Source organism: Microcebus murinus, chromosome 14 (genome assembly GCF_040939455.1).
Source record: "Microcebus murinus isolate Inina chromosome 14, M.murinus_Inina_mat1.0, whole genome shotgun sequence".
Classification (NCBI taxonomy): domain Eukaryota; kingdom Metazoa; phylum Chordata; class Mammalia; order Primates; family Cheirogaleidae; genus Microcebus; species Microcebus murinus.
In genome coordinates, this window is record NC_134117.1 from 43,841,290 (window position 1) to 43,858,643 (window position 17,354).

General features: G+C 38.6%; 1 protein-coding gene across 2 annotated transcripts in view; it reads right to left on the minus strand.

Annotated features, from left to right (window-relative positions):
• SLC16A9 (solute carrier family 16 member 9) overlaps positions 1–17,354 on the minus strand; it is a 51,391-nt gene that overhangs the window by 21,129 nt on the left and 12,908 nt on the right. For both annotated transcript variants that reach the window (XM_012762816.3, XM_012762813.3), the window contains exon 2: positions 5,647–5,879. In XM_012762816.3, the coding sequence (XP_012618270.2) occupies positions 5,647–5,842 (196 nt within the window). In that variant the 5' untranslated portion in view covers positions 5,843–5,879. The remainder of the gene's footprint in view (positions 1–5,646; positions 5,880–17,354) is intronic.

A 17,354-nucleotide genomic window follows, 5' to 3' on the forward strand; every position in this document is an offset into this window, starting at 1 on the left:
AACTTTAAAATATGTTAGCGACATTATATTTAGTTCTGTGTCAATCAGACAGAAAAATAAATAACTAGCCATCGTCATTCCTTCAATATTTACCAAGCATCTATTACAGCTGTGCTGTACAATACAAACACAAGGAGTCACACGTGTGAACCACATATGAAATTTCACACATTCTAATAACAACATAAGAAAAATAAAAGGAGGTGAAATTAATTTTAATAACATACTCTAACTTAATATATCTAAAATATTATCATTTCAACATTTCAACATCATCGAGATATTTTTCATTCTTTTTCGTGCCAAGTCTTTGAAATCCAGTGTGTATATCTTACACACATAGCACATTTCAATTCGAACGAGTTACATTTCAAGTGCTCAGTAGCCATGTGGCCGCTGTATTGTAAAGCACAGCACTAGAACCTCTTATTCTATTAGAGGACACAGAAAGCCACGCACAACCCAGGACCTATACCAGAGGCAAAACAAACACATTTCAAGAATTAAACGAAAATCAAAAGCCACAGGCAATAAGCACCACAAGGAAGGTTCAGACAGTCTGTTTTGGGATTTCAGAAGCAGGAGACCACCCAGGGCCAAGGAACTAAGCCTTGAACCGGGTCATAGAGTATGATTAAGTCAACCAAAGGGAGGAAAATGCATTCTAAATGAAGGAAACAGAAACATAATGTGGTTTTTCTAGTTCAAAATTATAAGATAGCTTTGAGAATGAAATTATTCCCTTTGGGAAATAAAGTCAACCTCCATGCATGTCTTCCTCCTAAAAAGTTTCCTAGTGCCAAGAGTGGAAGGACAGCCAGGCCTGCTGCATTGATTCCTTAAGTTGGCCAATGTACAGTGAGAAACGAAATATAGCAGTAACCAGCTTGTAGATCTGCTGTGCAGGAGGGATTTCCCAACAGAGTGGATCAGTTAGGTCCATGAAAGCCCTACTCCTCCACCCAGCATGCGGGGAACTCATGGTGTGGGCTCCTTCAAACTGGCAGGTTCCTCACTCCTTGCTCCAGCTAAGACTGTGAATCTCAAGTTCATATCCTTGAGAAAGAGAAAGGCACTGAGGAGCTGCACCCACTCAAATCCTTGATCTCATGTATACTGACTGCCGTTCTTGTTGGCTGGTTCGTCTACAGAGATGGCAGAAAGTTTAACCAAAACCTGGTCACAATTGTCACCAATCTTAGAACTGCCTAGCACTCTGGGAACTGGCCAGTGCAACAGAATCCTCATGGGAGGCAGGAATTTAGTGCTCCTGAAGGAGTTAACAGTACTTGGGGCTAATGCCCAAACCCAGCTCTGCCTGCACTTGCATGAGTGCATTCAGCAAGTGGGATTGGTGATACTGACTCACTGTATTAGCCTGGGATATGTTTACTGACTCATATTATGAGTCTGAAGGCCTGTGGAGGAACTGAGGACAAAAGTGGGGGTGAGGCCTTTTAAATCTGCTGAAAACTACCAAAGCAAGATCTTCAGCACAAAGCTACTGAAGAAAGATCTCCCTGCTATTTTAGCCACTGGTTTGTCTGAGAAGCAGCCCCACCATCTTCCTTGAATTTGAAGAATAACATCTAGCCAAAGGGCATTCTAGCTCATCTTGAAACAATATAAGGCCATTCAGTTACCTTCCATTCCTCCTCTGTCAGTCAGGTTTCAACCAGAGAAACAAAAACAGCAAGAAATACATATTAAGAGATTTATTGCAAGGATCTGGCTTACAAGATTAGCCAGACAATACTTGCCCAGCTGGGCAAGTTCACAATCTGTAGGGCAAGTCACTAGGAAGGGCATGTAGGAACTCTCAGGCATGGGCTGAAGTTGCAGCCACAGCAGAATTTCTTCTCCTGGGAGAGCTCGTTTCTGCTCTTAAAAGCCTTTCAACAGATTGAATCAAATCCATCTGGATTATCTAGGCTAATCTACCTTACATAAAGTTAACTGACGATGAACTTTATGCACATCTACAAAATACCTTCACAGCAACACCTAGATTAGTGTTTGCATAACCGGGGAATGTAACCTAGCCAAATTGACTCATATAACTGACCATCATACCTCCCAACACTAACCCTCCTCTCCAGCCAAATTTACTCAGCCCAAACACATCATCTGCAGTGTGGGCTCCAGGCCTTTGCATATAGGGACTTTGCACAGACTGCCCTCTCCCTGCCTGTTCACCTGTGACAGTCCCATCTTTCCATCTGGCCCACCTTGAAGATTATCTCTATAAAACTGCAGAGATTGTCTTGCCAATGCTATTCTCCTTGGTATTTATAAAGTCTCAAATTATTAGTTACCTTTTTTCTATCTCTTCTCTGAGACTGCAAACCCCTTAGAAGCGTGAATATCTTGGCATCCCTACCACAGAGAAGACCCTACAAACATTTGTAACGATGATGTGTTCATTCACAATGTATCACCCAGAGAGTATGATCCTTTTTATGCCCAGCTTTATTCATCCCAGGGATTATCTGGACAAATAATTTAGGCAAAGGTAAGAAATATTTTCTCCTGAATTACTCAAGTTTCAGAGAAAAGGAATTAAGGGTTAAGGTTATGAAGACTGCAGATCTTTTCACAGTTCTAATATGCTATTATAAGCTACTATCCAAATCTAAGTTTGTCAAAGATAAGGAGTGGGCCTTTACATTTTAGATGCTTAGCCACAATCTCAGCAAAGTTCCAGCTCTCCCTCCTGCCCATCCTTCTAAGAACCATCTTTGCATTTCATCTGCCAGGGTCTCTTTCCTTTAGAGGTTCTTCAGTTTGCTTGGAACTGCTTGGGAGAGTCATTTTATTTGTGAGCGGTTTGTTTTCTGATAACTAAAATTTATTGAGTACCTACCATATGCCAAGTACTATCTCAATTATTCTACACAACAATCATATAGGGTAGGTACTTTTATTGTCTCCAACTTAAAGATGAAGAAACAGGCTTAACAGGTTAAAAAAAAAACAAAAAACCTGAGCTCAGGTGCCACTCTTCTCATTGGAGAAAGTGTTTCACCTTGGGCAGGTCACTAAACCTTGAGGACAATAACTCCCACCTCAATGCATTGTTATGAGGATCAACTAAGATAAAGTGAGTGAAAGTGGTTGCTACTGAGCCTCGCACAGAAGGGGCACTTAGAGAACTTCAGGGACAAGTACATAAAAAAGTAGAACTTTTGTGTTGCTTGGCAAATGTACTGATGCTGCTGTGCCTTGCTCAGTTATAAAGCTACAGAGGTTGGATCACAGAATTGGTCAAGGATGACACCTATCAGGTCTTCTCTGGATAAAAAATGGGCAAAGAAAATAGCTAATGTTTCTCAGTTACCAGATGGCCCGCCTGCATCAGAATCAACTGGGGAGCTAATGTGCAGATTCCTGACCCTCGTCCCTGACCCATTGATGTGCATAAAAGGGGCTTTTGAGACAAGCTCAAATAATTCATATATTCATATGGGTGTCACGCACACCCATAAGTGGTAGCTCTTACAGTCATCTTTCTCCCTGCCCTCACTTTCTCACTCTTGAATCCTCTACTTTCCTTTTTCTATGTTCACCTTCAAAAGCTTTGAGCAGCAGGTCAAGGTGCCCCCTTATGTAGCTGATGACATTGGGCCTAGAGGAGTTAAGTGACTTGCACACTCACCAAATGATGGTAGAGTCAGGACCTGAATTCGCCTCTGACTGCAGCTCCAAACTCCTTCGAGTACTTGTTCTCTCTCCCTGAATTTGGGCAAGACGCTGTGTCTCTCCAGCCCCTACACCCCAGGCCGGCTTCTTGGACTCGTGACCAATGCAGTTGCGCAGGGTTTAGAGTGATCCCACAAGGCCCAGCTATTAAAAGGATTGATTTAATGCCCTGCTGTCACTGTCATGAAATTCTTAACAATTTTTTACCAAGGTTCCCATATTTTCATTTTGCACTGGGGTCCGCAAATTATGTAGCCTGTCCTGCTTAACAGAGAAGAAGGCTGTTCCTGGCCATTGAGATGAGTGGCCATTTCCCCAGGAACCTGGAGAAAGTACGGCTACAGCTTAATTTTCAAAGAAAATCAGCCTCAGGTCTGACCACAAATGCCCCATCCTTAAAGAGATCTCAGCTTCCCTCAATCCTCAACTCCTACCTGGACAGACTTGTGAAAAGAAGCTTTGTTCTCCAAGCATGTGCTAATTGAGATATTTCAATTATCCTTTGACCCTTGCTAGAAGCCAAGGTACATTACATTTCTGTTTAACTTAGAATTTGCTAATAGAAATGGTGACTAACTAGAGAACATTAAAAAAAAATTCTCTCCTCTCCAATATACATTTCCTAGCAATCAATACTTTCAAATCTGTTTATTTACATATCAATTATTATCCACTTGTACTTTGATAGCTTTACAAACAAATCCTATTTTGAAATACTCTCTTAAACAAATCTTGGGCTCCTGTTTCTCTTAAGCTCATGAAGGCAGTATTATTTTTATTTGTTTAGGTATGTTTAGTTATCTGACACAGCCAGATCATCCAGCATTGTTTTTCAAGTGTTTTTGTCCTGTTTATAATTTAACAAAGTAACACAACAGTTGGAAGCATTTTTTCTTTCTTTAGAAGTCCCCTTTAATAACAAGGGGAGACACATATTTAAAAGGAATGGCCAATGCATCTTGTTTTAAGCATATTTTCATGAAACCATTTTAGAGCTGAAAAACACTTTACAAATCACTTCATGCAATGTCCTAATTTTCCTTGTAAGAATAGAGATTGCGACTTGTTCAACTAGTAACTGCAAGTTCAAAGCACATAAGAAGAGATCCCAGGGCCACTGACACCATCTAGCATCTAAATCACCCTCTAAGCACATCTGTGCTTAAATAGTTCCAAGTACATTAGAGTGATGATCACTAAATATTATTGCAGAGTTCAAACTATGATTCCAGAAATTGAAGTGGCCTATGATTTTAATGGTGAAAAGGAAAATAAAATGTCTCTACTGTTCTCTCTAAAGATGATAGGAATCACTATTACAAAATATGTGATTGTTTATGAAGAATATTACTTTTGGAGACATGCGAAATACATCACAAATATCTTTCACATGACACTACGGTAAAATCCTTAATAACATCATCATTGTGAAACTCTTTGCTATGTCAGATTTTTCTTATGAAGTTGTCATGAGCGTGGGACATACTATCTGACTACAGTGCGTCTGAATCAAAAAACGGTAACCATGAGCCATGTAGAACCTGCTTAGAGGGCTGCTGAGAATCATTTGATCCTTTGGTCACTGATGTACCTTGCACATACCTGGATCAATACTTTCACTTCCCTGATTTATTCTTACTCATGGATGTGTGTCTCTTTCTAGACTGATTCCTACTCTCACAGGCAGGAACTGTGTGTTTGCTGTTCATTTTTTCATTGCCAGCAGCTAGCACACTGCCTGGTACATAGTAGAAAATAAATGAATAAAGAAATGAATGAATGATTGAATATCTTATGGAATGCCTATATGTTCACACAGCTTAAGGGTTTCAACATATGCTTTTTTTAAAAAAAAAGAAGCCTCCTATGCCTTGCACAGTGTTAATGATGCAACACATGTGATTAAACGATTAAAGAGTAAAAAGAGGCATAAACGTCTCCACTTACTTGCAAGCAAGCCAACTCCACTTGCCAGGGATCCAACCCAGGCTGTTTTTCCTTTTCCTTCACCAAAGGCGTCCAGCCATTCTATGTACAGGACTCCGACAGCCAGCGGGGATCCGTAACACAGAAACTGAGTAAGGAAGGAGACAAACACAATCATCCAGCCCCATCCACCATCAGGTGACTTTTTAAGTTCCATTGTAAGATGAAATCAAGGAGGTGTTTCTCTGTAGGTCCTAAAGAAAAACAAACAAAAAGAAAAGCATATTTAGTGTGGTAGGGGACAGTATTTTGGATTAAAATGTCTCCTAAATTAAAAAAAGTTCTCTAAAGATGTACATGGAAAAGCATAAAATATCACTGACATGTTTTTTTTTGTTTTTTTTTTTGAGACAGAGTCTCACTTTTGTTGCCCTGGCTAGAGTGAGTGCCGTGGCATCAGCCTAGCTCACAGCAACCTCAGACTCCTGGGCTCAAGCAATCCTCCTGCCTCAGCCTCCCGAGTAGCTGGGACTACAGGCATGTGCCACCATGCCCAGCTAATTTTTTCTATGTATATATTAGTTGGCCAATTAATTTCTTTCTATTTATAGTAGAGACGGGGTCTCGCTCTTGCTCAGGCTGGTTTCAAACTCCTGACCTCAAGCAATCCACCCGCCTCGGCCTCCCAGAGTGCTAGGATTACAGGCGTGAGCCACCGCGCCCGGCCAACATGTTATGTTAACTTTTAAATTTTCATTTATGATTTGAATAAAGCATGCATCCACATGGTACAAATTTTTTTTTAATTATAAAATTGCATAGAGTGAGACGTCTCCTGCTCAAGCTCATACCCCATCATCAGGTTCCCATCCCTGCCCAACCACAGGGAACCACTGATTTTAGCTGCTGGTTTTAAGGTTCTTGGGTTCTCTAGGAAGTAGACTGTCAGCATGAAGAAGATTTATTGGGAGTGCCCTCCAGTCAGCACCTGTGGAAGGGCACAGATGGCAGAGGGAGAAGACAGGCACCCTTGCAGTTTCAACGGAGGGGATTTCTAAAGTTGGGCTGAGCCATCAGAGCTGCCCTGAGTTAGGCGTGGGGAGCTGCCCCGTCACACCCCCATGCCGGTCATTCACTGGATGCAGCCACCCAGGAAGGGGCGGTGGGGGACCCGAGGTGAGGTGGCTCCACAAGGGCTGTCAGCTGAAAGCCATCCGCCAGCGGCATCCCCCACAGGCGGGACAAGGAGTCTTTCATTCCTGAAGGGAGCCTGGAGGGGGAACTGGCAGCACAGCACAACTTCCACCAACGTGAATATCCTTCCTGAGTTCCTTAGGAAACACCATGCAACTATTCTTCGATTTCCCTCTTTTTCAACAAAAAGTAGCTTTCTAGACGTTACATTCTGTACCTTGCCTCGTTCACTTAACGTCTTTGAAGATTTTTCCCTATCACTACATAGAAAGCATCTTTAGCGTTTTTTTAGTAAATATGGCTGTACACTTGTTTATTTACTTACTGAATAGGCAAGTAAATTGCCTATTGCCATATGGCTGTACGCTTGTTTATTTATTTACTTACTGAATAGGCAAAACATTTGCATGTCTCAAAAATTTCAAAAAGGACAAAGGATATACAGTTCCTCATCTACCTATTTCTCATCAAATCCTCATCTCCACGGATAACCAAGGCCTCTTGCTTCTTTCATATCCATCTAGAGTGTCTTTATGCATACCCGAGCACACTCAAATAGAGTTTCTCTATTATTTTAGACAAAAACAGCATTTAGTATATTATACACACTGGCATGTGCCTTGTTTTGGTGTTTGGGTTTTTTCACTTGACAAATATCTTGAAGCTCTCTCACATGGATGCATACTGATCTTCCTTATTCTTCTCTTACTGTTGCATTGCATTCCAGTATAGGAATTTTTTTAACCAGTCCCCTACAGCTTATAATGAAAAAACAATGCAATCTCACATGAGCATATATCTTTTTGCTTGTATCTGTTAGGAAAAATCCAAAAGTGGAATTGCTGAGTCAAAGGCAAGGTGCATTTATAATTGTAATTGGTACTATCAAATTGGCTTCAAGGGCACTAAACTAATTTATATTATTAATAGCTCCAGGATTTTGAGTATAGTGTGAGACTTTTGAATTTTTTCCAATTTGTTGGCATCAAAATAGTATTTCACTGTCGTTTTAACTTGCATTTCTCACACTATGAATGTTGTACATCGTTTCAGAGGTAAAAAGCCATTTGAAATTCCTGTCTAATTCTTGGGTATACCTGGGTGTATTTCTGGATTTTTCTCTTCTGTTCCATTGGTCTGTCTATTCATATACCATTACCACATTAGTTTCATTACACAACCTTTTCATAAAAGTATTTTTTAAAACATATTTCAGTCGTTAGTGGGGCTGAGTTCCTTCCCACATTCCCCATCATTGCATTTCTTTTTCAATATTTTCTTGGCTATTCATGTTTCTTTGCTTTTTTTTTTTTTATGAATTTCAGAATCAGCCTATCTGGTTCAAAAAGAAATCTGATGATGCTTTCATTAGGACTGACTTAAATTTAAAAATTGATTTAGGGAAAATTGATCCTTTTATGATGTTGACTCTAAGAATACAGTGTGTTTTGCATTCGTTCAAGACTCATTTTGTGTTTTTAGTGTTTCAAGTTTTCCTCACCATTCATTTTATCATATCTTTATGTATTTTATCCTTTTTGCTAATACTGTAAGTGAGGTCACTTCTTTGATTTATCTTCTGTTTGAATGTGTCAAAGCTATTGATACCTGTGTGTTAATTTTGTATACCACTACCTTGCTAAATTCTCTTATTTGCAGTAGACTTTCAGATGATTTTCTTGAGTATGTACAATATACAATGCAATACAGTTATATAATCATCTACAGTGATAGTTTTATCTCTTTATATGTTTTGAATTTTTATACTTGTAATTTTCTTCTTTTGTCTTTGCATGGAACAGTACATTCAGAATAATGTCAAATAAAAGCAGACATTTTTGTCTAGCTCCTAACTTTAGTGGGAATGCCTTCAGATGCCATGATGCTGCCACTGGGGCTTAGTTCGATTTCTTTTACAAAACTAACAAAACATTCATATTTTTCTATGTTAAGTGTTCTGCTGAAGCATCCACAAATTACTGGGTTCAACCTTCCCTGGTCAATGCACTATTTTGACTGTGTTAGTCTACTTTGGGGAAGGGTATTTTTAAATTCATAGGTGAGATTTATCTATTCCTGTTTTTAATTTTTACTAGGTTTTAGTATCAAAATGTTTATTTTATTAAAATAAATATGGACATTTTCCTTCTAAAGCAGCTTACAGGGCAAGGATTTGGAGATCCAAGGCAGGGCTTCCTTCCACGTAACCTATACCTTCAGTGTTAAGGTGGGAGTTTGCACATGGGATGAGAAAGAATTCTCAACACAAAGATTAGGATAGGAAGAAGTAAAAAGTTTATTTTGCTTTCTCTGAGAGAGAAAGGAAAGAGAGAGAAGTAAAGAGAAGGGAAAGAAGTGTGGCACATGAAGGAAAGAAGTGGAAGTGTTGTTGGCCTGGAGCAGAAGAGGCTCAGGACTTTATGGGACAAAGAGGGGAAACAGTATTGCGGCAGATTGATAGTAAGAAATGGTTGTGGAGCCACTATGTCTGGTTTTCCCTCTTTTTTCCCCCCTTCTCCTGAAGAAATAGTTTATCAGTAGTCTAGCTGAACTGGTCTAACGAGGACAATTTACATTTCCTTTCTGTCTGCTCAGCTCTTTTCAAATGTTTTGAACAAAACAAGCTCTTCAGGCAGCTAATTATTAGAGACAGTGAGTTAAGATCCCTGTGGCTAATTTTAGAGATAGCAAGTTATATATTTATTTTTCTCTGTGAGCTAGTTTATTAGCAAAGTTGTCCTTTCACTCAATATCTCTTCATGCCAGACTGATAGTCAAGTTCAACAGAGTCTTCTTTGCCCACAGGTTTTGCCAAACCATTCACCTGGCTGTGGTTTCATCAGATAATAGGTAAAGACAATAGGAATATCACTCAAGCATTCATACACATCCTTATTTTATTTTATTTTATTTTATTTTTGAGACAGAGTCTCGCTTTGTTGCCCAGGCTAGAGTGAGTGCCGTGGCGTCAGTCTCGCTCACAGCAACCTCAATCTCCTGGGCTCAAGTGATCCTCCTGCCTCAACTTCCCAAGTAGCTGGGACTACAGGCATGTGCCACCATGCCCAGCTAATTTTTATATATATATATTTTAGTTGGCCAATTAGTCTCTTTCTATTTATAGTAGAGACGGGGTCTCGCTCTTGTTCAGGATGGTTTCGAACTCCTGACCTCGAGCAATCCGCCCGCCTCGGCCTCCCAGAGTGCTAGGATTACAGGCGTGAGCCACCACGCCCGGCCTCACATCCCTATTTTAGATGACAAGGCATTTGGCTACTATGAGACAGTCATGGTTACACTCAAGTTTTCCTGGGCTTCCACAGATTTCTTCACTTTGAATTCAGAGCAATAGGAAAACTCACGTCACCACCTGCCATAGGCCTTTGTACAAATTAACTTTTGATTCTTAGTGACTGAAACAGAAAGATGTTACCATTTGCACCAGAAACTGTAGAGTCTAAACTCTGGGTACTCAAACCACACAATTATGTTAACAGACAGAATAATCCAAAGTTCCAAATATCAAAATCCTTTGTGTTAATCAGATCTGTCCATCCATCAGAAGTATACTCTCTCCAGTACTGACGCTATTGTAAAAGTAAACAATTCAATTCTGGCCTTTCTAATGACAATTTAGCACTTTACAATTCCTTTTCAGAATCCCCTTTATAGAAAAATATAGTCTTAATTCCCCAAACTAGATAATATATGATATTATATATATATATATATATATTTCATATATCATGTATATGAAATAGCCAAACATCTAAAGAGACTAAGGTTGTGTAAAGACAAATGCCTACAAAATTGTCCTTCATTTACATCTTCAAATTGCACCGTTTCAAGAAAAGTACACATTTATATAGAGCAGCAGCATCATGAATAAAGGCAGTATTCCTGGGAGGTGGGAGATGATGGGGGAGAGAGAATTAGCTCCTCTGCCAGTTTTCAAATTTTAAGTAGACAGAAATATCATTACCTTTGTCCTGCCTTGCTTTGCCTTGCCTTGCCTTGGGTGACATTTCAACACATTGTACATGAGCCAGAGAAATTCTTTTCATAGTAAATATTTAGGAGAGCAAACTTTAGAAACACAAAGTTAAGTTCCCGTGGATATCAACTCTGACTAGAAAGACAAGTTTTTATAGAGCTGACTAATAGCTTCTGATCTGTCATCATCTCATAATTTAAGATACATGTAGTTGCAATAGAACATAGCAAAAAATACCATTTCGTGACTTCTTGCTTTCTGACAGGGTCACACCTTTCTCCTGTAGTTTCCTCTACTTCTTAGGTATCACTGGCCTGTTATTTGTTTGATATTCTGTATTCCATAAGGCAATTTCATAAATAGGCTAGTCTTCATTTCCCCCTTTTTGTAATGGTACCCAATTTTCTTTTTGGGGACTCAAGTCTGCACTCTTGGTAGAGGTTTAGAGGGACTATTAATCAAAGTTCCTTGACCTTGAGCAATAGAGTGGTACATAACCCAAGAGAGGCCAGTAGGACCTCCCTATCAGGACTCTGAATATTCAGTGAAATGCTATAAAGAAAGAAAAGTATTTAGAGTTTACTGATCCCCATAAAAGTGCCCTGAAGAGACCCTCTGCCTGTCCCACTACCTTGACCCCCTAGAGACACCCAAGCCTGGTTGCTCCAGCCTTCCATTTTTATGAGCTAACCCAGTAAATTATTTTAAGTTACCTGATGTGCATTTTTTTTTACTTGCAACAGAATAAGCATTGTGAGTATGCAACAATTTCGAGTTAATTATTTTATTTGAACTATCCATAGAAAACTTGGTCTCATTTGGGCCAAAGGTAAAAACTGAGAAATACAGTTGATGACAACAGAATATAGATATGCCGTATCTATTTTTCTGAAAACTTCTTCTTATTATGTCCCCTTCTTCATATCTTAACATCCAATACGATAAACTTCCTTATCTGGCATTCTTTTGAATAAAAACTCCAAATTAACTGAAACTTCCACTAATCCCTTTTATCCTAATGTTTACAGAAATGCGGCATGATAAATGGGGTCTTTATTCAAAACATTTTTTGATCGCTTACAATTTAAATTATATTGCACTAAATAGTAAGGGAAATCAGAAGTGAAATAAGGCATAGTCTTTGTTCTCTAGGAGCTCTTATAATCCAGTCAGGAAGGTAACATATGTGCATATGGAAAGGTATGTATGTGCACGAGAGAGTACATACATGATTTGACGGCAAAGAAATGGATGCATATTAAATGTTTAGGAGTTGAAGGAAATGAAGGCAATTAAGGTGGGAGCAGCAGTAGAAGGCCTCATACAGTAGATTAGCTCTAAAGAACAATGAGGAGATTCATGAAAGGACTGCCCAGGCAAGAGGAACAACAGGAACGTAGGTACAGAAACGAGATAGGCTTGATAGGTTTGGTGGAGTTGGAGAGGGCAGATCTTAGAGGGCTCACAAAGGAAAACAAGATTAGAAAGATGGTACTCTCAGCTGAAATTTAAGAAGAATGTGTTTCAGGAAGTCTGTGTTTATAATCCCCAAATAGAATTATTTCTACACTTTATCTAAAAAATCTTGGCATTAATAACCCATATTATCTAAGCAGTGGATTTTTTTTTCTTTCATAAAAAATAACAAGATCTATAAGTACCAGTAGGTATTATGCTATTTAGACTAATATTCTGTGAGTATATTCAATGTTTGGAGTCCAATTCATATAACTGTATAAAAATTTGTTTCTAGGAAACGTATACATTATAGAGTATTCTAGGAAACTCTTTGAGAATTTGGAATCTCTGTTAACCAAAGTGTTAACAAACCAGGATTCTGCATGACCAGATACCTTATAAAACTCAAAGTTGGAAACCATTTTGAGAAACTATTTGAAGAACACTGTAATTTAGGGGCAGTTTTGTCGTACTACAGGGTCTAATGGGATATCATGAAATTAACTTTAACTTGTAATATAAATGTATTTCTTAACTTTAACTTAAAAATTAAATATTTTCCATGTATTGTGAACCTCCCTTGGAGGAGAGAAAAGAACATGAAATAAAATTAACCATAAGAAGATATCACTATTCAACAAAATTAAATCATCATTAGTATGAAGAATAACCTACCTCCTAAAGCTAGAATTTGTTTTGTTTAAGGGGAAAGAAGAATTGGCAAGTTCCAATCACTTGCCTTTGAAAAATGAAAAGGTCTATTGATGAAAGTCAACATTTCATTCAAGGTAAAGCTTTAAGCTCGAATGCCCCAGACTGGCTTTAGTCCTGTTCAAATAGTGCCAATCCCTTGTTTCCTCAATTGTTCACACTGGCTGAAAATTTCTGTTCTCTTGGTTATAAGGTGTCAGAATTGCATATTTGATATTTAAGAACATTTAATATTGACACGGAAGCTTTCTGTCCCTGAAATGTATACATATGGACTATACTGTTTTTTGCCAAATACAGAGTGATTTACAATTATTTAATCTTATTTTCAGTTGACAGCCCCCTTTTTGCCTTTGTCCCCCACCACAGTTAACTTTCTCTAATAACCCCTTTTTAAATATTATCTATAAATATCTCATTCAAGGCCGGGTGCCAGTGGCTCACGCCTGTAATCCTAGCACTCTGGGAGGCCGAGGCGGGTGGATTGCTCAAGGTCAGGATTTCGAAACCAGCCTGAGCAAGAGCGAGACCCTGTCTCTATTATAAATAGAAAGAAATTAATTGACCAACTAATACATATAGAAAAAATTAGCCGGGCATGGTGGCGCATGCCTGTAGTCCCAGCTACTCGGGAGGCTGAGGCAGGAGGATTGCCTGAGCCCAGGAGTTTGAGGTTGCTGTGAGCTAGGCTGACGCCACGGCACTCACTCTAGCCTGGACAACAAAGCGAGACTCTGTCTCAAAAAAAAAAAAAAAAAAAAATCTCACTCAAGATTCACAGATACATTTTTTCACTTGAAATATGCAAAGTGGTCAATGCCACCACATTATCATTTGAATTTCAATCACTACCAAATTGCCTGGTGCTGAAGCACTTTATTTTAAGAGCCTAGGATCATGTGACCGTATATCCTGCATTGTGGGGGTGGGGTGGGAAATAGTTGATTCCAGGTTGATTTTGCCTTGATCTAGGTATCTGTGAGGAGAGTCAAAAGTCTATCAGGGGTCCTCAAACGTTTTAAACAGGGGGCCAGTTCACTGTCCCTGAGACCGTTGGAGGGCCGTTGGAGAGTGCGGCGCACATTCCACACATGCGCACTGTGGGCCCCGGAGGAGCTGCTAAGCAGGACAGGCAGCGTTGGCAAAAACACCCGCAGGCCAGATAAATGTCCTCAGTGGGCTGCATGTGACCCGCGGGCCGTAGTTTGAGGACTGGGTTCCACAACCTTCCTTCGGTTAGATTTATGCCACTTTTATTACATGAAAGGCTATAAACCATAGGTGAAGATGTGTAGAATTGAAACCCTCATACACTGCTGATATAGATGAAAAGGCTTAACCCGTGTTGGAAAACAGTTTGAGGGGTGGAAATGGGGAATGACTGTTAAAGGTACAGGGGTTCTTTTTTGAAGTGATGAAAATATTTTTAAATTATATTGTGGTACAGATTGCACAACTCTGTGAATATACTAAAAATCCCTGAGCTGTACACATCAAATGGATCGATTTTATTATATATGATTTATATCTTAACAAAGCTGTTAAAACACTCCAAAAGCTACTGAAAATTTTGTTTTAGTTCTGACTCCAATATAGGTAACAAGTTTCATAAACTAAAGAGCAAACCTGCTGTGCCAGAAGCAGTTCTAATATTGATATTACTCTCTTCCCTTAAACTCCGACTTTTGCCCCTCCAAACATATATCATTTATTCCTCAGTTTGGGTAAAGGGATCCTGGGAATTGAGAAATAATTATCTAATACCGAAAAAAATATGTAGGTAAATAAATCGTTCTTTGGGTATTCTAATAAAATGTAAGTAAAAATCTAGATAAATAATTATTTGGGGATTCTAAAAATACATAGACAAACAAATATACTCTAGTACATACTGAAGCTCATAATTCAAATATAAATTAATTCAATTTCATTGCATTTCATTTCATGAGAAACAAGCATAAGACAGGTAGTTAAGATGTACGAGTAATCAGGCCTGTTTCTAATTCTTGAGTCTGCCTTCTCCCGACCATGGCTATTATTCTACTTCTACTTTCACTTTCTTATTTCTTAAGCAGTTTTGTTCTACGATAATTGGAGGTAAAAAGAACACCATCTATGGTCATCAGTTGCAGAAGTGTCAACACACTTATAACCGATTTTTTATAATAATTTCTAAGTAGGATAAAGCTTTAAAATGAGTTCCCTCTGGGTCAAAAATATAAACTTTCAAGTGAATCTACTTTATTTGTTGATCCGTGGATTATCAAGCCTGGTCACATTAACACTAACAGTAGTTCTTTAAAGTTATCATCATTGGGGCTGGACATGGTGGCTCACACCTGTAAGCCCAGCACTTTGGGAGGCCAAGGCAGGAGGACTGCTTGAGGCCAGGAGTTCAAAACCAGCCTGGACAACACAGCAAGACCCCCATGTCTACAGAAAAATTAAAAAAATAATAAATTAGCCAGGAACCAGTAGTGTACTACTCAGGAGGCTGCAGCAGGAAGATTGCTTGAGTCCAGAAATTCAAGGCTGCAGTGAGCTGTGATTGTGTTAATGCCCTCCAGCCTGGGTGACAGAGCAAGACTATGTTTAAAAAAAAAAAAAATGCGGGCGGGTATATACATATATAATGAGTGAGATGTGCACCATCTGGGGGATGGTCATGATGGAGACTCAGACTTTTGGGGGGAGGGGGGAAAATGGGCATTTATTGAAACCTTAAAATCTGTACCCCCATAATATGCCAAAATAAAAAAAAATTGATTGAAAGAAATTATCACACACACAAAAAAAAATGTTATAGTCAGTGGATCAATTTTGTCACTTTACACTGACATTTCAAAATGTCACGGTTTATAATTTCTCTTGTACAGTCAAATGAATTTAGTTATATATCAATATCATTTTTTTTAGGAAAAGAAAAAAATCCACCATGTTGTGCTTCTAATTACAGTGTGAAAACTCTTTGTAAAATTATACTGGGCCATCCCAGTGATGATATATTTATATTTTTTAACATCTACAATTCTTTAAGCATTTTCTACAATTTGAGATAGTTATATGATAGGGTGAACTCCAAATAACAATTTTAGTACAACTGTGAGTCCAATTGTGGTTGCTTTGATCAGATGGCCTCAGAGGTCAAGAAAAGACTAAGCTACTTACATGTTCCTGACTGCCTGGTATATTAAATCTTGAAAGAAAAAATGCCCAAATGGGGATATAAAAAGCAAAGTATCTGTTAAATGTCTACACCTTAAAAATTAATGCTATCAGCCAGAAAGTGATGAATATTTATAGAAAATATTCTATATAGTAAGATAGACAATAGAATATATTATTCTAAATATCTATGTGTTAATGTTCTATATTTATTATAAGTGATGAAAACTGATGAATATTTATATATAATGGACCCAAATGCCCATCAACTGATGAACAGATAAATAAAATGTGACATATCCACACAATGGAATATTATTCAGCAGTGAAAAGGAACAAAGTGCTGATGCAACAGCACATATGAACCTTAAAAACCTTAAGCTAAGAGAAAGAAGCCAGTTGAAAAAGGCAACATATTGTACGATTCCATTTATATGAAATGTCCAGAATGGGCAAATCTATGAAAACAGAAAGTAGATTAATGGCTGCCTATGGCTGGGAGGAGGTTTGTGGATGGGGGAACAGGGAGTGACTGCTAATGGGTATGAGGTTTCTTTTGAGGGTGATGAAAAGGCTCTAAAATTGATTGGGGTGATGGTTGCACTACTCTGAATATACTAAAAATCATCAAACTATATACTTTAAGTAAGAGAATTGTATGGTTTATGAATTCTAATTTAATAAAGCTGTTACAAAAAATATTATGTAAACCTTGACTATATATACATCTGTCAAAACTCATCATATTGTATACTTACAATTGCTGAATTTTATTGTATGTAAATTATACCTTAATAAAGCTGATTTTTAAAAGGCAAAAACGGATGCCATCAACACACATGGTTACAATGTCATATCCCGATATGTCCAATCCATATATATGGACTGCTTTAGAGATAAGATTAGCAATGTCCCCATGAGACTTTTCATAAATGTGAGCACTCCCCCCCAGGCCAAAGGCTCTGCTCCTCACCCACATCCTCTTTCCCTGCCAACACACACGCCCAGACTCTTAACCTAGAAACAGGTTTGCACGAGGGCAATGGAGCCAGGAGAGTATGTGCTGCTTATCTCATGGGTATCGTTGCTCCTCAAACAAAGGGATGGCAGAGCAAAGCTTCCTTCAGGTGCAGCGATGACTGGATATCGTAAAAGAAGAATCCGCACAATAAAAACACACCATAAATTCAGAGTTTCTGAAGTCAGC